We start from the raw sequence: 23211 nt of genomic DNA, 5'->3' as shown, positions 1-23211 counted from the left end.
TAAGCACCACCAAAGGGACCAAGGTTCTCCTGAACTCCATCCTGACCACCTCCTTGTCTCTGTGGGCCTCTGCTGTCACAGGATGCCCATACCTGGTATGCTGCACTCTCTCTAGGTCTTTGTGTTCCTCTCCTCTAGTTATACCCAGTCAGTCAGCTAGAGACCCAGCCCACAGCCCACAAGTCCAACACCTCCTATATGTAGTTTGTCTAAAATAATTTTAATTACTTAAAAAACCAGTAGGAGGGCTGGAGAGATGGCTCAGTGGTTAAGAGCACTGACTGCTCTTGCAGAGGACCCAGGTTCAATTCCCAGCACCCACATAGCAGCTACAAACTGTCCTTAACTCCAATTCCAGGGGAATCCAAAGCCCTTTTCTGTTATTTTGATATATCACAGTGAAAGATTTATCGTCCTCTTTTTTTTTTTTTTTTTTTTTTCCCAAAAAAAAAAAAAAAAAAAAAAAAAAAAACAGTAGGAAGACCAGGCGTGGTGGCGTGGGCCTTTAATCCCAGAACAAAAACAAAAACAAACCCCAACAGCAACAAAAAACCCAGTAGGAATCATCTAAAATATTGTTTTGTGGGTTTTTTGGTTTTGTTTTGTTTTTGGCAGGAGTTCTCGGATTTTGTGCCGGGGTGCTGAGATGGCTTGGACAATCCTCAGTGGGGGAAGGTATTTCTGGGGTGCCAGAAAAATGGGATGACGTTGCTTAGACCTCTTGTTGAGGCTACACAAATCCAGGACTAAAGATTTGGGGTTGTAGATCTCTTTCTTCTTGATCTGGATGGGGGTGAATAGTTGCTTTTGGAGAGGCTCCACCAGCAGCCGCACCAGATCCTTCCGGAAGATATTCCAGTCGTTCTCCCTGAGGAACCTCTGGCACAGCTCCTCGTCACTGAAGGGCAAGCATAAAACTGAGCTCCTGAGCAACTGTCTCTGCCCTCTGTCCCCTGTTCTCTGCCCTCTGGCCTGGGAGGGGCTCCAGCCTCTGCCTGGCCTCTGTCCTCCAGCCTTGGTTCCCGCTGTTCCAATTTCTAAACACGCTGGACCCCAGCAACCTCTCTCCCCCCATCCTTCCCCACATTTCTCTCTCTGCCTCCTTTTCCATTCTCCAACCTTCTTCCCTGAGCTGTGCTGTTCTAGTGCAGTCCTCAAGCCACATCAGGCTACTGAATGCCTGAACTATGGCCACTGAATTACATGCACAACCACAAAGAAATAGGAAATGATAATTTTTGGATTGATAATATGTCGAAATAAGACTTTAGATATACTGCATCCAATAAAGCAGATTGAAGTTTGTTTCTTTTTATATCTTATAATAATGTGGCTAAACCAGAGATGGTGACATACGTCTATAATTTCAGTACTTGTGGAGGCAGAAGGATCACTGTGAATTTTGAGGGCAGCCTGGGCTACACAGTAAGTTTGAGGGTAGCTTGAGATACACAGTAAGACCCTGTTTCAAATAAAATAAAATAGGGCCAGCAAGATGGCTCAGTGGGTAAAGGCACTTGCTGCACAAGCCTGACAACCTGAGTTCACCCTGAGTCTGACTCCTCAAAGTTGTCCCCTGATTGCCATATGCATTCACTGGCATTTGTGCATCTACAGATATACAACATGAACACACACAATAATAAAATAAAATAAAAAAATAAGTCTATTGGAGAGCTGGGCTTACTGTATGCCTGTAATCTTACCCAAAAGAAAGGGGGATCATGAGTTTGAAGTCAGACTGGATAACAGCTTATAGTAAGTTCCAGGACAGCCTGGTCTACATAGCAAATTCCAGGGCAGTGTGGGCTATGTAGCAAGACCCTATCTCTTAAAAAAAATGTGATTAAAAAAGTTTAAATTAGCCAGGCATGGTGGTGCATGCCTTTAATCCCAGCACTGGGGAGGCAGAGGCAGACGAATCTCTGTGAGTTCAAGGCCAGCCTGGTCTATATAGTGAATTCCAGGCCAGTTGGGGCTACAGGGAGACCCTGTCTCAAAAAGACAAAAAGTTTAAATTAAATATACGATCATTAGTCATTAGGGAAATGTACATCTAAACTATTATGGGAAAGGGAGACACTACAAAGAGATTCCATTCACACCAGGTCCACTTTCACCAGAAACCCAGGGATACCCAGAATCTGGAGAGAGGCTCCCACTTCATTGCTGAGGGGATATAAATTGGTGCAGCCACTTCAGAAAACAGTCTGACAATTCCTCAGATTAAACATACAGTCACCATGTGACTCAATCATCAAGAGTGTACTTAAGAGAAATAAAAATATATGTTCACAAATCAGACATGGTGGTGAATGCCTTTAATCCCAGCACTCAGGAGGCAGAGGCAGGCAGGGATCTTTGAGTTCAAGGCCAGCCTGGTCTACATAGAGAGTTCCAGGCCAGGCCAGCTGAAGCTACAAGGAGACCCTGTCTCAAAAAGAAAGAAAATATATGTTCACACACAAACTTGTACAAGAATGTTCATAACAGTATCAATCATAATAGCTAAAAAATAGAAATAACCCAATATTCACCAACTAATAAATGGACAAAGTCTCTTTCTCTGTCATTTATATATGTACACGTGCGTGCATACACACACACACACACACACACACACACACACACACACACAAAATGACTCCGTGTATATAAAATGTCCAGAATAAACAAATTTGAAGAGAAACAGATTGGTGACTGCCCTGGTTCTACCCCCCCACCAACCCAGCACATGCAGGTGGGACAGCAGGAGTGGAATGGGCTCAACACTTAATGACTCATTTCCTTGTGAGACCTCAGTAGGGTAAGGGCATGTCAAACTTCTTCTAACATATCTGGACTCATCTGCCCAAGGAGGCATGCTTGACATCTCTCTAGCAATCACAAATATTCCTCTGGCTGGATGACACAGATCAGGACAAAGTCAAGGTGATCCCTAGAAATTGCTTAAGAAAATTCCTAGCAGTCAGAATGAGCTACAAGGACTTTTTGGTCCTAGTAACATCCCAAAGCCAGCTCCTACCCACTGACTGTGTGCATCTCTTCTCAATTCCAGGTTCAGTGACATCAGGTAGGTAGCTTGAAATGGGCGATATGGCATATTACACCATGGAAACAGGCAAATGTTGCTAGTCAAGGCTTCCCCCTGCCTCCTGGAAAGCTGGCTGGCAGACATCTACCAGCACACTGGGACTGGACAGTCTCCTCTTAAAAATTTCCACCTACTCCAGCTTCTTACACAACAGAATAGTATCTGACTGTGGCCTAGCACCTACACATGTCCAGCCTTTTACGCTGATTAGGTCTTTAGTTTTCACAACCACCCCATTTCACAGACATGGAAACAAAGGTTTGAAGAGGCCAAGGAACGTGCTGAAACCAATATGGGACGAGCATGTAATTACACATTCTATGGGATAATTTATTTGGAGACCCAGAGTCTAAGACAAGATTTCATTTAGCCTGTGGATGCTGAACTGCTTCCAGTCAACAGGGCAGCTCTTTCAGAGCTTTGGCTTCCTGCAGGAATGCATTTCCAAACCCTGGGCTCACCTCAGCTGAAGGGTCTTCTCCTATCCCATGGGCTGTAGCATTGCAGCCCAGTTTCTTATTTTGTCCTGTGTGGCATGATCTGTGTGGCATGACGTGGGTTGTGTAGGGGTAGTCTTTAAGTTGGCTAGCTCCCAGTATTTGCAGAACAGGTGTCTCAATTCAAACATGAGGGATTTGAGTTAGATAATGGATATTTCCTGCCTGAGTGTGCAGTCTGGAAAACCTTGAGTTCGACAATCAGTGAGGACGCAGTCCTGTCTGTCAGCATTGTGGATGGCTCAGCGAAGCGCTGAGCAAGCAGCACAGGGGCAAGTCCTCAAACATCTGCATGCTTGAGTCAAATAAACCTTCCTGGAGTTTTAACTCCACAAATACTGACTCCATCCCCAACCACCAGCCCCATGTGAGGAGCTGAGGCTCCTGGGCTTCTTTTTCTAGCTGGTTGTTCTGAAAAACAATTTTTAATAAAATAGCATCCAGGAGTCAGAGGACTGTGTCACCTCTAAGCTGAAGGAAGCCACCAGATTTCCAACTTGTTTTTCTCACAAAAGTCCCCAATTTGGCCCTATCTACATATAAAATGTTATTTGATTGGCTTGTGGTTTTTCTTAAATCTATTCCGTTCCTTTTTTGCTTGTTTTTTTGTTTTGTTTTGTTTTTGAGACAGAGTCTCATATAGCTTGGGCTGGTCTTAAACTCTCTATATAAGCCTAGAACTTCTGATCCTCCTGCCTCTACCTCCCAACGACTGGAATTCTAGGACTGTACCCCCCAGGCCTGGTTTCAGTTTCCTTTACTCAAATATGTATTTTAACTCTGCCCTGAGCAACAAGATCCATCTAATCCTGGTTTTAGTGAGTTCATCATACTGTTCTAATTTACACTGGAATCTGTCTATAACGATCAAAACTAAACATGTCTGCAACAGGGTAGAAGGTTACATGGAAGAGTCAGAGGGAGGGGAGATATAAGGAAAGAGAATCAACAAAAACAGATTTTGTTGGGAAATGCCATAATGACACCTAATACCATGTAGCTAATTTAAAAATTAAAAAGAATAAATGGCTAAAATTTTCATACGCACAAAAAAGACTAAACCATGTCAATCTGTGGACCACTGGAAACCAACCTATCAACAAACATTCAATACTTGTGGAAACACCATCTAGTTGCTTTCCTTTGTCTTGCTGATTGGACTCTGCAGCCTAAAGGGGGAAATGACTTTTTTTTTTTTTTCTTTTTTCTTTTGGTCCTTTTTGAGACAGGGTCTCCCTGTAGCCCCAGCTGGCCTAGAGCTCACTATGTAGACCAGGCTGAACTTGAACTCACAGAGATCCGCCTGCCTCTGCCTCCTGAGTGTTGGGACTACAGGCGTGTGCCACCACACCCAGCAACTTTTTTTTTTTTAAGACATCGTCCCACCACATAGCCCAGGCTAGTCTGAAACCGGAGGTTCTCCTGCTTCAACCTCCCACGTGCTGGGATTATAGGCATGCACCATCATGTTTGGTTCAGTGTTTAAATTGCTTATTAGGCAAGACTGAAACGATCTTAGATCCACCTGCCTCCAAACCTCCTCTGCCTCCACCAGGGCATCATTGCTTCCCACACCCTCTGGCAAAAGTAGTAAGAGTGACAATCAGTGGGCACAGTTTTGTATCTTTATCTCACCATTTTACCCTCTGGCTATAGAGCCATCAAAATTTCCATCTTTTAATAAAACAGTTATATTTTTATTTATTTACTTATTTACTTATTTATTTATTTTATTTATTTTTGAGACACCCTGTCTCCCTGTAGCTCCAGCTGGCCTGGAACTCACTTTGTTAACCAGGCTGACCTCAAACTCATGAGATCCACCTGCCTCTGCCTCCTGAGTGCTGGGATTAAAGGCATGTGCCACCACACCCAGCACTAAGCAATTATATTTTTTAAAAGATTTATTTTGATTTTTAATTGTGTACATACCTGTGTGTCTGTGTCAGGATATGGGCACATGAGTGTGGTGCATGTGGAGGCCAGAAGAGGGCATCAGATATCCTGGAGCTGGAGTTACAGGTGGTTGTGAGCCACCTGATGTGGTTGCTAGTAATGGAGTCCTTTGCAAGAGCATCATGGGCTTTAATAGCTAAGCCATCTCTCCAGCTCCAACAATAGGTTTTATCAAGGGAAAGTACCACCATTTTCCAAGCTGTCCCCTTAGTGTGACACACATGGATACTGTTACTTCATGGATATGAGTACTATGGACATCTTAATGTGTGCAGCTTTCCTCATATTTTGGCTTTATAAAAACAAATTCAGGGGTAGATCACTGCCTCAAAGGTTAGAAATAGTTTTACAGCTAAGCCCTTGATACATAATGCTCAAATTAGCATCCAAAGCACAGCTCCAAGGAATAACAACTCTCATCAGCATTTGGTTCTATCATCCCTCCCCCACTTCTTTTGCTAAAGTAAAAGGGAGAAATTTGTTCAATGGAGCTGAAAGGACTTATGTACAGTTCCAGCACTGACCTAGGATACTCAGCCTCGATCTTTAAGAACTTTTCTCTTGTGTCTTCATCAATCAAGTCATAAAATTTTTCTTTTTTCACCCGTATCAACTCTGCTCCCAGGCTCATAAGGATGAAGGTCCGTGTGTCACGCTGGCTCTCTGGGAGGAAGACCTGGTGAGAGCCCTAGAGAGAATGCACAGAAGTTAAACTTCAGAGACCAGTCAGATACACTGGCAGATTTTCTAGGTAGGGAAAATGAGGCCTTGGAGGGGAGGAGAGTCATTTGGAGGCTTGGAGTAAAGTGAAGGGGTAGCCCAGGGCTCCTCTACACACCACCACAGCACTCCTGGAACAAGAGCCCTAAGCACTGGCTTCTCACCACCACAGAGCAGCCCTGTTCCCAGAGGCCCCCCTCACATTACTGTGCTCGAACTTTCCCCATGTCAGTCTCAGTCCCTAGGTGTCTGTCATCTGTTCTTTCATTCATGCATTCATTTTGAGATGGAATCTTGTCATGTTGCCCAGGCTTGCCTTGGACTCCTGGGTTTGAATGCTCTTCCTGCCTTAGCTTCCTGAGTGCTAGGACAGCTGTACACTGTTAAGGTTCAGATAGCCCTGCCCCCTCACCAACAGGATCCCAAGGACTTCTCATGCTCCTGAGAAAAGGGAACCTAGCTGATAAGCACCTTCTCTTTGAAGTCAAGAGCAGCAGACTTTTCTCCACTGTTTGGCCAACACAGCAGGCTTCCCCTTTGATCTCTAAAGAGGACAGGTTTTAACAGTCCCGCTCTCCCACCCCTCCAACTTTTAAAAAAATACATCTTCCCGCTTTCTGCAGGAAGCAGAAGCCTCCCTTTTTAAAAGACCCAGCTCAAGACCCGGGCAGACATTCTCCCTGCCCAGAAGGGAATCTGTCCCATGTGTTCCTTTGCTAATAAACCCTATTTTGATGGAGTTTTATCTGTGTCCTGGTGCCTCATCCTCCATTCGCTCGTTCTCCGCCAACTTTTTACCTATCATACACTACCATGCCTGGCCCTCAAACACATCTCTTTGCTGAGTAAATCCATTTTCTTTTCCTTAGGACTTGGAAAAAAAAAAATCTGGGTCTCTTTGTTCCAGGCCCCAACTGCTGCTGTTTCTAGAACATTCCAGCATTACGCCCCCAACTCCTTTTTTTGGTCTTTTTGAGACAGGGTCTCCCTGCTGCCCCAGCTGGCCTGGAACTATGTAGACCAGGCTGGCCTTGATCTCACAGAGATCCACCTGCCTCTGCTTTCCAAGGATTAAAGGTGTGTGCCGCCATGCCTGGCTTTTTTAATTTTTAATTTATTTTATTTTTAATTCATGTATATGAGTGCATAGCCTGCATGCATGTAAGTGTACCCACGTCATGGAATGCCCACGGAGATCAGAAGAGGACATCAGATCCCCTGGAACTGGAGGTTATGGTTGGTTGTTAGCCTCATGTGGGTGCTGGGCCTTGAACCTGGGTCCTCTGCAAGAGTATCTCTCCAGCCCTAGCATTACGGCTCTTTACAGTAAAGACTCTGCCAAGACTGTCTTGTTCCTATACAACCTCCCACCATCTACCCATCATCATGCCTCCATCTGCCCAGAATGCTGGACTGAGCATCCCCAGCTCCCACGTTGTACCTAGTGTTTGACTGTGTGCAGTGTATTCTAAAACCTTGAGAAACAGCAGAGATGCAGGCAGTGAGGGGGCCAGAGAGAAAGAAGCTGTTCCTCCTGTATAAGACAGCTAGGGGATTACCAGACAGCTAGGGGATTACCAAGCTGTAGAAATGCAGACTGAAAGCCCAAATGGCGATCTTTACATGTCTAAGGGGCAAGGGAATTGATTTCTTCTATTTCATTTTGGTGGTGGGGTGGGAGGATAGGGGAGGAGCTAGTTTAAAGCTACAGTTCTACTGAGAAAAAAAAAAAAAAAAAACTTCCCAAGAGGTCAAAAATCCTTAAATCAGTGTTGATAGATGGCTGGTGCTAAGTACCCAGACACCTAACCCTAATCTAACCCTAACCCTAACTCAGTTCTACGCAGAACTTTCTGATACTCAGGCCAATGGAAAAGTATTCCCCACCCATGGTAACACGGGGAAAAGGGTGTAAGGATGGTCTTGGAGATGTTTAACTCAGGCATAGCTGAAAGGAAGCAACATATGGGGTCTCCAGGCTTACCATATGCAGCTACCTCCCAGGTGAGGAAACACAGCTCCACAAGCACTCTCTGGAACTCTGTGTTGGCTCTCCCTCTCCCTTCTCCCCACACTCACCACCAGGGCCAAGTTTGTTTCATCTATACTTGCCCCTCCATGACTGGGTTCATTTTTTCAATCATCTATTTTTTGAAACAGTTTCAGATTTCCCGAAAACCATGAGAAGAGGGCAGAATCCCCATATACTCCACAACCAATTTACCCTGTTATTAAGGTTTCACGTAAGACCAATAGCTTTGATATTGATCCTATCACAAACTGAAGTCAACCAGTTAAGATTTCCTGTGCATGTTGTTTTGTTCTTAGGAATTTTTTTTCTATTTGTTTGTTCCTGAGACAGGGTCTCCCTGTGTAACATAGTCTGGCTTCAAACTCATAATCATCCTCAGTCTCCCAAGTGCTGGGATTATAGGTGTGTGCTGTGTGCCACACCTGGCTATCCCTGGTTTAGATTTCCTGGTTTTAAGCAAATGCCCTTTATTCTGTTCCACTAGCCTGAAGGATACATTATGTTTCATTGTTGGGTCAAGGCACCTCTTGGCAAGCAGAGTTTCTTGGGCTTACCTTGCAGCTGATGACCTCGGCGGTCTGAGGAGTACTCAACAGGACTTTGGTAGGATGCTGTATTATTAGCATTTGTCTGATATTTTTCTTGCTTATACTGGGATTATGGTACTGAGAGGATGAACACAGAGGTAACATTCATTTTCATCTCACTATCTCTGAGGCTAGTATTAACAGCCGCTGACAGATCAGGGCACTTGGCTGAGGTCCTGTTCCTCAAGTTCTTGCCCTTTTCAATACTCTTAGAAGGAATTCACTTGGGTGTATAGCCCATATTCAAGCCTAGCGAGTTATACATGAGTAACTTCTATTTTGCAGGGAGATCTGTTTCTCCTCCATTTACTAATTTATTCACCAGTGATTTACTTATATCATTATGTGCTCACCAATAGTAATTTTCTACTTGGGTTTATACTCTAGTACCACTCTATTTCAGCTCCAGTTACTCCAGCTTTGGCTGTGACAAGCTCTTTCAGTTGGCCCATGTCCTTTGGCACTCCACCAGTGTAGGGTTCCTGCCATACGTCCTTATTTTCAAGTCCCATAAAATGCTCTAGGCTCATCCTATATATTTCCTGTCACAGCCTTGGAATCAACTATTTCTCTAAGGATTCCTTGTACCTTTATTTTATTGAGAAATGTTATTAGAAATCAAGTTCTGGGCTGTAGAGATGGTTCAGCAGTTAATAGCACTGGCTGCTCTTGCAGAAGATCTGGGTTCCATTCCCAGCACCCATATGGTGGCTAACAACCATCTGTAACTCTAGTTCCAGGGAATCCAATGCCCTCTTCTGACTTCTGTGACCATCGTACGACATGGGTGCACTTACATACATGTAGGCAGTACATTCATACACATAAAATAAATAAATAAAGTTAAAGAAAAAGAGAGGAAATGAAGTTCTGCTTTGAGATTGGCCTGGCAATGATTTTTTCCCCCCTTTGGTATGGCATCAAAAGCCCAGGCAAAACAAAAGGAAAACTAGGTAATGGGATTGCATCAAACTAACAAGCTGTGCAGAGCACAGGAAACAATCAGTAGAATAAAGACATCCTCCAGGATGGGAGGAAATATTTGTAAACCATACATCCAATAAAAAATATTTAATCTGGGCACAGTGCCACATTCCTTTAATCACAGTGCTTGGGAGGCAGAGGCAGGTGGAGCTCTGTGAATTTGAGGCCAGCCTGATCTACATAGCAAGTTCCAGGCCAGTCAGGGCTACATAGTGAGACTTTGTCTCAAAAAAGAAAAAAATATAAAATACATAAGGAACTCAAACAACTTAATAGCAAGAAAACAAACTGATTCAAGATTGGGCAAAGCCTGCTCTTTGTTACCCACCAAAATTGGATGGTAAGACCCTTTGCTGAAGACATGATGAGCTGTAGAACAAACAAGGAGAAATCAAGCTGGTGCTGGCTTCAGAGCCTCATCTCTACTGGTTAGTGTTCTTAGTGCTGGAAGGTGCTATGTATGCTACCAGAAGGAAAAATAATCATCAACCTGACCCAGCTGTGAATCCTGTGAGCGCCAACAACAACTGGCCTGGCAAGACATGTCCAATGGTGCAATAGTGACATGAATATTATGGGAGTAACCAATCACTCTCTAATTGGATTTAAGATCTGCTTCATAAGATGGAGCCCATACCTGACATTGATATCTGCTTAGGAACCTGATGCTAGACAGGTCACAGGACATAGGGGAGAACCTAATACTAGTTTTTCTACTAAATAGCTATCATATTAAACTGACTTATAATGACTTGTTATGTCCATAAATTAGTGCATCTCTCAACTTTCACCACAGAATTTTCCTATGCAGAAGATGGTGAACAACATAGAAACCCACAATGAGCCAGTGAGCAGAGAACAAGAGGCTGCAGAGTGCTTACCTCTGAATAGGTACTGTCTTAGTTACTTTCTATTGCTGTGATTAAAAAAAAAAAAATCACTGACCAAAACCATCTCCCAGGTCACAGTTCATCACTGAGGGAAACCAAGCCAGGAACTCCGAGCAGGAACCTGAAGCATAGACCATGGAGCTATGCTGCTCACTGGCTTGCTCCCCTAGTCTATCCTCAGCCTGCTTTCTTTTAAAATACTTATTATTTTTAATTATGTGTATGGGAGGATATGTGTAAGTGCATGCAGGTGCCCACATCAGATGCCCCTGGAGCTGGGACTACAGGTGGTTGCAAACCACCTAATGTGGATGCTTGGAATTGAACTCAGGCCTTCTGCGATAGCAGAAAACACTCCTAACCACTGAGCTATCTCACCAGCCCCTCATCCTGTTTTCTTGATGGAATCAAACCAAGTCCCCCCAGACCAAAAGAAAAATATTCTGAAAAGTTGTACAAGGAAATAAGATGTAAAATAATTCTAACTGCTGAGAAAAAGCATGCTGTGTCCTTGGCTGTTCTGCTTTAGTGCTTGTCTTCATTGCTGTCTTTATTCCTGTTCCTTCCTCATAGAGGAACTGCTTTGTACCTACTCAGGTCATTAGGCCCACCTAGAGAGAGACTAGATACGGATGATTTCCTGGGAACTCAATTTCCTGATATTGGACTTCCTCCTCCCACTACTGCCGCTCCCCCTCCCACTTCTGCCGCTTGTAGTTTGTGGTTTTTGCCTTTAAAAGAAGCCTGTGAGCTGAGCTCTTGGCTGCTGCTCTCTCGAGTGGGGCAGAAGCCCATCTGCGCAAACGATTAAATCTTCTTGCTTGTTGCATCTCCTGGTCTGAGGACTGAGTTATTGGGGTGCGGCCTCCCGTGGACATTGGGTACCCCTGCTTGGGGGTCCTACATTCTTATACAACCCAGGACCACCAACCCAGGGGTGGCACCACTGACAGTGGGCTGAGCCTTCCCACATCACTTAACTATCAAGAAAATGCCTCATAGATATGGCCACAGGCCAACCCAATAGAAGAAATTCCTCAACTGAGGTTCCCTTCTCCCAGGTGTGTCAAGTTGACAACTGAAGCTATCCAGCAGATACCTATATCAAACTTCTGCCCTAAAGGCTCAAGGATTATTGAGGAATAAGGGGCAGAAAGATTTTAAGAGTCTGAGGTAGTGGATGACTGCAAAGAAACAAGAGTTTTCCAGACAGCTGGTCAGGTACTCACATGAACTCACAGCAATGGTGACAGCATACAATGCAAGCACAAACCAGACAAAATCCCAGCATAGACTTGGGAAAGTGGGTAAGAAAACTCAACCCAACCTAAGGAATCTAAGGAAGGTTTGGCAATTGCTGGGAAGGGCAGAGACAGTCTAGTCTCTTTCAAGGATGGGACTCTTGGTAGGTTAACCAGGCTCCAGTGGATGGACCCATACTGAAGGACATTTAAGGAGACAAATTAGACTCATAGGCCTTATATATATAATAGAGTATATTAAATTGTGTGAGGGACAATAAAGGGACATGTGGATGGGGAGGGGATATAAATACCATCAAGTTATAGTGTATGGAAAATTGTAACAATTCAATTAAAAAGTTTAAAAATTGAAAAAAAAAATTTAAAAAGCAGACAAAGGACTTCAACAGACATTTCTCAAAGGAAGACAGAATGACCAATAGGTACATGAAAAGCTGCTCAATATCATTAATCAGGAAACTGTAAATGAAGAATTCAATGAGATATGGAATCTCACAATTATGAAAGAGTCATTGTTAAAAAGACAAAAAACAAATACTGAAAAAGATATGGAGGAAAGAAACCATCATATACTCTACATGAACAAAAAAGTTAATACAGCCATTACAAAAAATAGCATAGAGTTTCTCCAAATAATTTTTTTATTTTAAAACTATTTTATTTATTATTGCTGGGTATGGTGGTGCACGCCTTTAATCCCAGCACTTGGGAGGCAGAGGCAGGCGGATCTTTGATGAGTTTGAGGCCAGCCTGGTCTACATAGTGAGTTCTAGGACAGCAGGGAGACCCTGTCTCAAAAAAGACAAAAAAAATTATTTTTATTTTATGTGTATGAGTGTATTGCCTACATGTATGTGAGTGCACCTGTGTCATGTAATGCTGTGGAGGTCAGGAGAGGGCTTTGGAACTGGAGTTAAGGACGGTTCATAGCCACCATGTGGGTGCTGGGAATCAAACCCGGGTCCTCTGCAAGAGCAGTCAGTGCTCTTAAACTGCTGAGCCATCTCTCCAGCCCTCCAAATAATTTTTTAGAAAGAGCTATCCTATGGGGACTGGCAAGATGGTTCAGCAGGAAAAGGTGTTTTGCTGCCAAGTCCAGTGACCTAAGTTCAATCCCTACAACCTACATGGTAGAAGGAGAGAACTGACTCCTGCAAGTTGTCCTCTGACCTACACGTACACACCATGCATGCATGCCCAAATAAATAAATAAATAAATAAATAAATAAATAAATAAATGTAAAAAATAACTATATTATGATCCAGAAATCCCATTTCCAGGAATATATCCAAAACAAATGAAGTCAGTGTGTTCAAGAGACAGCTGCACTCCATTAGTTCATAAGAACCAAGGTACAGCCGGGCATGGTGGCACATGCCTTTAATCCCAGCACCTGGGAGGCAGAGACAGGCAGATCTCTGTGAGTTTCAGGCCAGCCTGGTTCTACATAGCGAGTTCCAGGCCACCTGGGGCTACAGGGAGACCCTGTCTCAAAAAAGACCAAAAGGAACAAAGGAAGGGAGGGAGGGAGAGGAATGAGTAAAGAAAGTGGAGTATACAGGGAATACTATACTAGAAAGAAAAAAATCCTATCATTCGTGATAACACAGTTAAATCCGAAGGACAGATTAAGTGAAATAATCCAGGCACAGGAAGACAAATATCAAATTATCTCACCTATATATGGAATCTAAAAGGAGTTGAACTCATGAAAGAAAAAGAATGTTCATTTATCAAATTTCAGTTAGACAGGAGGAATAAGCTCAAGTAATCTATTGTACATGGCAACTACAGTTAGTAATAATAATATATTTATACTTTTATAAATATTTACTATTTACCACCATATTATTTTAAATGCAAGTGGCCATGCATTCTGCCTTGCTTGAAGAATTTTTTGACAAAAGAAGCAATATCTGTCATTTGTAAATTTTCTTGTTCTAAAGAAAGCAGTTATATTCTGTAGATTAAAAATTATGTAAAGTTATTTTATATCAAAAAACAAAAGTATATATTTATACTTGGAAATTGCAAAGAAACTACATATTAAATGTTTTTACTATGAGAGAGAGAGAGAGAGAGAGAGAGAGAGAAGAGGAATACCAAGTGTGCTCACTGATGGAATCAAACTAAAGCCCCCCCCAGGTTAAAGTAGATTTAAACCAAATCCCCCAGACTAAAGAAGAATATTCAGAACAAGGAAGTAAGAAGTAAAATAATTCTAACTGCTGAGAAAGAGCTAACCTTTTCATGCTCCGGACATCACCAGAGACTTCCCCCCCGACTGTTGCCGGCCCCCTCCCACTACTGCCGGTTGCTGCCAGCCCCCTATTGCCGGTTGCTGCCGGTTGTGGTTTGTGGTTTCTGCCTTTAAAAATCGCCTGTGAGCTGAGCTCAGGGCTGCTGTTCTCTCTCTCCTTCTGAGTGAGGCAGGAGCCCGTCTGCGCAAACGATTAAATCCTCTTGCTTGTTGCATCTCCTGGTCTGAGGACTGAGTTATTGGGGTGCGGCCTCCCGTGGATGTTGGGTACCCCAGTCTGGGGGGGGTCCTACACTCACTGGGGTGTCATTTCTTTTTAGTCCAGTCAACTGACAAAGCAAAAAGCAAAAGATCTATCTATCTATCTATCTATTTATCTATCTATCTATCTATCTATCTATCTATCTATCTATCATCTATCTATCTTTATATCTATCTTATCTGTCTGTCTCTCTCTCTCTATATATATATATATATAGAGAGAGAGAGAGAGATAAACTTTCTTTTTTTATTTTTAGTTTTTGGTCTTTTTGAGACAGGGTCTCCCTGTAACCCCAGCTGGCTGGCTTGGAACTCGCTATGTAGACCAGACTGGCCCCAAGCTCACAGAGATCCGCCTGCCTCTGCCTGCGATCAAAAAGCACTCACCACCATGCAACTCTGGTCTTAAACTGGCAAACTTCCTGCCTCAGCCTCTTGAGTAGCTTGGATTACAGGCACTGCCACCATCCTTGTTTTTGTTTTTCCAAATTGTACACATTAAAATTCACTGTTAGCAGGGTGTGGTGGTACACACCTTTAAGGTAAGTGAATCTCTTTGAATCTGAGGATAGCCTGGTCTACATAGTGAGTTCCAGGACAGTCAGGGCTACATAGTGAGACCCTGTCTCAAACCCCTCCCCCAAATAAATTAAAATTCACTCTTAACTCTGTATGTCTATAATTTATATAATCCCAGCTACTCAAGAGGCTGAGGCAGGGGGTCACCCAAAAATTTGTGACTAGCCTGTACTACATAATAAGGCACAGACCAATCTGGGCTATAGTGTAAGATATAGGTTAGCCTGGGCTACAGAGTAAGCCCCTATCTGAAAATGTGAAGAAAAAAAAAGATTCAGTCTTGAGCTGGGGACATAGTTCAACACATATGAAACCCTGGATTTGATCCTCAGTACTGCAAAACAAACTAAAAATTCAAAAACAAGCAGAGCCTAGCCTTGTCTTTGTGCCTAAGAGTCCTCTGGGTGTTGACAATGTTTATAAGCTTCATTTGTCCCATCATGGTTGCATACAGAACAATTCCACCATCCTAAAATGTTCTATGCTTCACCTGTTCATCCTGTTCCCTGAACTCTAAATCTCTGGCATCCACTGAACATTTTACTTAAGTTTTACCTTTTCCATGATGTCATATGATTGAACTCATACAATTAATTTTTCAAGGTTTGTGCAGAAGTCAGAGGATGGCTTTTGGAAGTAGGTTCTCTCCTTCCACCATGGGTTTCAGGGATCTAGCTCAGGTTGTCAGGCTTGCACGACAAGTACATTTACCTACAGGGCCATCTCACCAGCCCAACACCATTTCTTATCAAACATAGGAAGGGTGTTTCTAAGCCTTTCTCATTACTCAATTCTCCCAACCCGTTCATGGAATATGCTATAGCGTGAACAAAACTCTGTTCACTTACCACAACATCTCCTTCTTCCACAGTATGGATCTTCATATAGACCCCCACTATAGCGTCCTTGGGGAGTTCACCAAACATGGTATTGCCCATGGAACATTTGACTGATGTTCCGTACCTGGATCTAAAATGTGACAGCTTGTTAGAGAGAGCTGGCCTTATAAAACAGATCATGAAGTCCCAAGTAAGCAGCCTTCCCCTCACTGCATAGGAGAGGTCTCCCTATTGGAGAACTTGCACCTCCCAAGAAGGTGAGACAACTCGAAATTAAACCTTGAAAGAGACTGACTGTCACTGTCAGGGATCAGAACGTATAAGAGAGACTAGACTTGAGAAAGGACCTAGGGGTCCTTTAGTCACCAAAAGGATACTTCCTGGAGAACAGATAATCGAGTGCAGCTTAGCCAGCCTGATGGACCATAGTCCAGGCATAAATTTCAAGCTGCCTAGGAAAGAGTTGGGACTCAGGTCTACTTAATTCAAAACTTATATGGAAGAGAGAATTTATAACAACCAAAGCTGTCTAGAAATGACTATTTTTGACAAAAAAAAAGCTTTGTACTCTTGGGGGCACAGAAATTGTTGGAGTTTTTTGACAGGAAGGCAGAGAAGAGGTGACTTGTCTATTGGCAAAGACAGGTTTCTCTGGGCAGTCTGCTGACCCGGGACTTTGTTCATATTGGAGTTAATTTTACACAGGTTCCTGGTGTGCTTTCTTTGGTCTTGTCTAAGGCAGCAGGAGGGAGGCTATGCTGTTTAGAGGTCAAGAAGATAATCAGCTAAGAATACAGCTGGGCCATCTCCCCACAAGAACAGGACAGGTTTCAATTCCTGCCCCACTGGATTGTGCATAACATTTTTATCAATAAACTAATATGATGTATGATTGTTTTGCCTACATGCAATTAAGTGCACCACAAGTACACAGTGCCTGCAGAAGTCAGAAGAGGGCATCAGATCCTGAAACTGGCGTTACAGACAGTTGTTAGCCATCATGTGGGTGCTGGGAACTGAACCCAGTTCCTCTGCAAGAGCAGCTGGTGCTCTTAACTGCTAAGCCACCTCTCCAACCCCTTCCTTTATTTTTTACTTCTAGGTCCAACTTGTCCCTTCTCCCTTACTGATTCAAAACAGAGAAGCTGGGTCTGTTTTATCTCTGCCCTTGGGAAAACTGAATTGGGATTGGAAGTACTAGATTCCTTGTATGGCTGTTCCATCCAAAGAAAACAGTCTGGAAGTCATGGGCTGCTTATTGTAGAGACCAGCAGATTGGAAGTGTTAGTGAAAAAAGTGAGGAGGCCCTTGGAGAAACAGCAGGAAGGTGATGTGGACGCCATTGTTGATATCCTTATACTATTTTAATTTCAGACCAAATGGGGAAGAGGGTCATGCCCCTGCAGGCCCAGCCATGACCTATTCTGAGTGTTCTTCTGTTCCTTGAGCTCTCAAGGAGAGGCAAAAGTGCAGCCCTCAATATGGAGTTGTTTCATGTTATTGTGGTAATTGTGCCAAACAAAAGACTAAGCATTAGCTTGATGTTTGGGTCTGAACACTGGATTTGCCATTTCCTACTTATGTGTCCTTGAACAAACAACTTCATCTCTCTGTGAACCTTAGTTTTCTTTCCTGAAAAATGGGAGTGAAAACAATAGCACCCTGGGGTTATTGGGAAAATTGATAATATAATTCAATACTAGGCACAGAAGCACTCTATCAGTATTAAGTATAATTATCAGTATATTTCATTTAACTCCTGGCTAACAACAACCCTGAGACTCAGATAATACTATCTATAAAGCATAAGGCTTGGAGAAACCAGATCTCTTGATCAGGGACACAGAACAAGTAAGTGGCCAAGCCTGACTTGGACTGGCTGTAAGTTAGGCGCTTATAGTACTTATAGCTGCCTCTCTGAGGTGGGTAGTTTTCTGAAGAAGCTGAGTCAAAAGCATCAAGTAACATGGATACAGAATGTGAGAGCCAGATGATTTTTCCTGTCTTTTCTTCTCTAAATGCATTACTGTGGGCCTGAGAGGAGGAGTGGCTGACTGCCCAATATAGCCCTGCGAATTAGAGGCAGTGAATGCAGGTTGCAGGTCCTCAATACCAAGCCTAGGACCTCTCTAGGCTGCCACACATATACCCATCCCTTCTGGGTGGATCTATCTGTTACCTCTGTCCCTCTCCAATATCCCTGACACCCTTTAAACCCATATCCACATTCATCTATCTGTTAGGAGCTTGGCTTACTTGACTTTTGGGCCCAGCAACTTTAGGAGACTATTTTCTGAGGTGTTGATATTCCCATGGAAGGTTATTCCTTGTTGCTTCCTGGCTTTCTGGAGACACAGAAGTTTCAAATAGTTGAAGTCTTGTAGGGGATATGATTTGATCTGGAATTCCTTAAATCTCTCCATAGGAGACATTTCTGGTAAGAGAAAGCATAGAGAAACACATTAATAGGTCTTGTGTATACAATAATGTGGAAGTACATCATAGTAACCTGCTTGAACTGTCTGGAATGTGAGAGACTTAAGAAGGAAAGAAAAGGGGGCTGGAGAGATGGCTCAGCAGTTAAGAGCACTGGCTGCTCTTACAGAGGACCTGGGTTTGTGTTCTAGCACCCACATGGCAGCTAACAACCATCTGTAACTCCAGTTCCAGGAGATCCGATGCCCTCTTCTGACCTCCGAGGGCACTGCACGACACAGGTACACTTAAACACATGCAGGTAATACACTCATACACATAAAATAAAAATAACAAGCCAGGCGTGGTGGTGCGTGCCTTTAATCCCAGCACTTGGGAGGCAGAGGCAGGCGGATTTCTGTGAGTTTGAGGCCAGCCTGGTCTCCATAGTGAATCCACGACAGCTGGGGCTACAGGGAGACCCTGTCTCAAAAAGACCCAAAAAATAAATAAAAATAAAATAAATAAATAAATAATAAAATTTTTTTAAAAAGGGAAGAAAAAAAATAGCTTCCATGAATTGTCCTCTGCAGAGACATCCAGACAAAAAGGATTTCCCTGTTCGTAGCATAGTTTAAACACTAAATAAATAGAATAAAATAAACTGAAAGTTGCAACAGAGAAACATTAAGACACATCCAAAACTAAACCACCAAGCACAATCAGCATGGTGGAAGAGAGAGGCACAGAATTCAAATTGCCCCCCAAGGGCTGAAGCTTTGGTTTGGATTCAGTTTTATTTTATTTAAATCTTGTCTTTCCATTAATAGATCATGTTTGGGCATGGGGATCTAGTAGTTGGTAGACTACTTGCCTAGCATGCATGAAGACCTGGCAGTACCACATAAACCAGGCATGGTGGTGAATGCCTGTAATTCTAGAATTTGGGAGGCTAGAGGATCAGAAATTCAAAGTCATCCTCAGCTACATAGTGAGCTCAAGGTCAACCTGGGCTAGAAACCCTGCCTCAAGCAAAGGAAAAAAGGAACAGAGAGAACATGCAATGATGATGATGATGATGAGGAGGAGGAGGAGGAGGAGGAGGAGGAGGAGGAGGAAGGGAAGAATCATCACATTTGTCTTTACTTTCATATTGGGGTGGGAACAGGAATGAAAAGACACATGGGTGACTAGCCTCAACTTCCCAAGTGCTGGCATGACAGGTGTATGCCTCTGTGCCTGACTACAGGAAAGATGTTGAGCCAGAGGCACCAAACTAAACCATGTTCAAACTTCTGATCCACAGAATCTGGGAGATGACAAATGTTTGTTGTTTACTAATAGACTAATCACAACAAAGGGATTAGACAGATAAATCAGCAGAGCTCATAGAAGACCAGAGGAAGTTCCTGTTCCCACTAACAAGAATAGAAAGCCTACTGAGTTATGAGTACTGTGGAATATTCAGAAGAGTTTTACTTTATACATGAGGAAAAAAATCAGCTCTATATCATGTACTGCTCTGACCCCACATGGCAAAGTTTAAAAGCCTTCAAAGGCCAAAATATTTTCAAATCACTTAACTGCGTCCCAGAATAAAGGTCAAAATATTTGTAGGAATAATAAAATATACAATACTTAAAGTTCATTGTTTAGCATCCTATTAAAAATGCCAAGGGGCTGGGACATGGCTCAGTGGGTAAGAACACTTGATGTGAAAGCACATCCCCAGTCAGGTATGGCCACATGCATACCTGTAACTCCAGTATTGGGGGTGGGGCACGGACAGGAGCATCACTGGGGCTTGCTGGTCTCCAGCTTAGTTCTAGGTTCAGTGAGAGACCCTGCCTCAAAGGAATAAGCTGGAGAGTGAAAGTGCAGGACACCTGACCTCCTTCTCTGGCCTCTTTGTGCATGCATGGGCATGTGCATATACCACATACACATACAAACACCACACAGGTACAGAACACACACATACATACACAAAAAAAATAAAAAATAAAACCATCAGGCACAATGTTGGACATGATAGCTCATGCCTATAATCCCAGCATTTGGGAGGCTGAAATAGGAAGATTGCTGAGTTCAAGGTCAGTTGGGAGCCATATAATGAGTTGGTAGCCAGCCTGGGCTGCAAAAAAAAAAAAAAAAAAAAAAAAAAAAAAAAAAAAAAAAAAAAAAAAAAAAACAAAAAAAAAAACAAACAAACAAAAAACTACCAAGCACAAAAAGAAGTAGGAAAATAGGAATCACATGAAGAGAAAAAGTAAAGAATTGAAACTAATCCAGAAATGACACTGGTGACAGAATTGATACTTAAGGACATGAAACAGTGATTGTAACTACATTCCAAGGAGGAAATATCAGGTAACCTAAATAGTTGTTCAAGAAGATCCCAGTCATACTTCAGGGTATGAAAAATACAGAAGATGATGGGAGTAATAATTTAGACTAACGCAAGAGAAAGATTAGCAACTTGAAAACATTGTAATAGAAGCTATCCTAAATGAGTGAGAGAAAGAGGGGGGAGAGGGGAAGTAGGAGAGGGAGAGAGAGAGGAAGAGGGAGGGAGAGAGAGAGGGAGAGAGAAAGACTAAAAAGCCAGGCTCAATGGCACACACACAATCCCAGCTCTTGGGTGGATCAGGATTCAAGGCCAGCTTCAGCTACATAGCAAGTCAGAGACTAGCCTGGGCTATAAGAGATCCTGTCTCAAAAAAAAAAAAAAAAAAACCCACTAAATAAGTTAACTGAGGATAGTGATTCTTCTTGCAGACTAAATTCTATTCTTAGAGTTGTACTGGAGATTAAGCCTGGTTATCTGAACACATGGGTTGAGGGGCTAACTACTAAGCTAGACTCTAATCCAACAGAGCAACATAACAACTCAATCCTACTACAATCTAGTCCTTCTTGAACATTAAAAACACTTCCACTGGGAGCTGGAAAGATGGCTCAGAGGTTAAGAGCACTGGCTGCTCTTGCAGAGGATCCAGGTTCAATTCTAAGTACCTACATGGCTGCTAGCAACCTTCCATAATTCAAGTTCCAGGGATCAGGCGCACTCTTCTGGCCTCTTCAGGCATTGCACCACATAGGTGCATTTACATATATTCAGGCAATACACTCACACATATAATAAAAATAATAAAAATTTAAAAGTAAAACTTTAAAACATTTTAAAAAAGAAAACTGAAGTAATTTCTTGTATCCTATCTCACCACAATGGAATAAAACTAGAAATCAAGGCTGTGGATGTAGCTCAGTTGGTAGAATTCTTGTCTAGTATGCATGAAGCCCTGACTTTGATCCCTGGCACCACATAAGACTAGATGTGGTTAGAACACACCTGTAAATCCAAGGACTTGGGAGGTGGAGACGCAGAAGCTCAAGGTCAACCTTAGCTACAACAGTAATTTTGAGGACAAGCTGGAATACATGAGACCTTGTCTCAAAATAAACTAGAAATCAACAAGAAAAACTACAGAACATACAAACTCATGGAGACCGAACAGCCTCTTACTGAGTGTAAATGAATAACTGAAACCAAGAAAAAAAATGAAATTGTTAGAGGTGTGTGAAAGTGAGAACAAAACATGCCAAAACTTATGTGATATAACGGAAGCAGCACAGAAAAGAACTTTATTGCTACAAGCACCTATAATATAGAATCACAGAAGTTCAAATTTGAGGCCAGCCTGGGCTACCTGAGACCCTGTTTCAAATAAGAGTGAAGTTTTGTGGGTGTATTTCAAAGTATGGTAACAACTGAAATAATGAATATGTGGCTTTGGGGGTGAGGCTGATGTCCAGTGTTTTGAAGCCTCTGATTCAGGGTCAGCAAGATGGCTCAGTGTATGAAGGTGCTTGACATCAAGACTGAGGACCTGAGTTAGATTCCTAGGACTGGGTAGAAGGAGAGAACTGACTCCTGAAAGTTGTCCTTTGATCTCCTACATGTGCAAATAAATAAATGTAATAAAAAAAATTTAAAGTCAGGCTGGGGAGCTGGCTCAATGGTTAACGGTATATACAGTGGGTACCATCATTGCAAGCAGCAGTAATTCTACTCTACAATGAAGCTACGAACATGATCCCATTGGTGTTGTAAATAATAGATGGGATTCAATGGATAACATGCTTGTGTGTGTGTATGTGTGTGTGTGTGTGTGTGTGTGTGTGTGTGTGTGTGTGTGTTATTGGTCTAGGTCTAGGGATCAGAAAGAGCAAAATTCTCTGATAAGGGTCAGATTTTTAGCTTCCTCATTTCAGACTGAAGATACTGTTTCTATAACAGAATGAGTGAGCCTTTTTGCTGGGGAGAAACTTGAAGGAACACATTTTCACCAGTTTAGTTCGCTCTTGGCCTTAAAATGAATGCTAAGGGGCTGGAGAGACAGCTCAGCACTGACTGCTCTTGTAGAGGACCTGGATTCGATTCCCAGCACCCACATGGCAGCTATGAACTGTCCTTAACTCCAGTTCCAGGGGAATCTGAAGCCCTCTTTGACCTCCACGGCATTGCATGACACGGGTGCACTCACATACATGCAGGCAATCACTCATACACATAAAATAAAAATAATAATTATTTAAAATGAATGCTAAGAGCTACAGGCCTTTAATCCAAGCACTCAGGAGGCAGAGGCAGGTAGATCTCTGAGTTTGAGGCCAACCTGGTCTACATAGTAAGTTTCAGGTCATCTAGGGCTACAGAAGTCAACAATGTCATTTCACAGCTTGCAGGAAAAGAAAAATATTGCTCACTTAATTGTTGCTAAGGATTGGCATCTAGAGAGATTTCAGAAAAGAACAACCAGGCCAAAAACAT

The 23211-nt window shown here is 42.7% G+C and overlaps 1 protein-coding gene across 4 annotated transcripts in view; it reads right to left on the bottom strand.

Annotated features, from left to right (window-relative positions):
• Positions 1-487: 487 nt before the first annotated feature.
• Positions 488-23211, bottom strand: part of Cnbd2 (cyclic nucleotide binding domain containing 2) — a 78175-nt gene continuing 55451 nt past the window's right edge. For all 4 annotated transcript variants that reach the window (XM_017800049.2, XM_008840768.3, XM_029567215.1 and 1 more), the window contains 4 exons: positions 18219-18396; positions 15972-16092; positions 6072-6235; positions 488-898 (listed from right to left, as the gene is read on the bottom strand). In XM_017800049.2, coding sequence (XP_017655538.1) covers positions 568-898; positions 6072-6235; positions 15972-16092; positions 18219-18396 — 794 coding nt within the window. In that variant the 3' untranslated portion in view covers positions 488-567. The remainder of the gene's footprint in view (positions 899-6071; positions 6236-15971; positions 16093-18218; positions 18397-23211) is intronic.

Source organism: Nannospalax galili, unplaced genomic scaffold (assembly GCF_000622305.1).
Source record: "Nannospalax galili isolate Female #2095 unplaced genomic scaffold, S.galili_v1.0 scaffold221, whole genome shotgun sequence".
NCBI classification, from domain to species: Eukaryota; Metazoa; Chordata; class Mammalia; order Rodentia; family Spalacidae; genus Nannospalax; species Nannospalax galili.
This window is presented reverse-complemented; position numbering and strand designations above follow the sequence as displayed.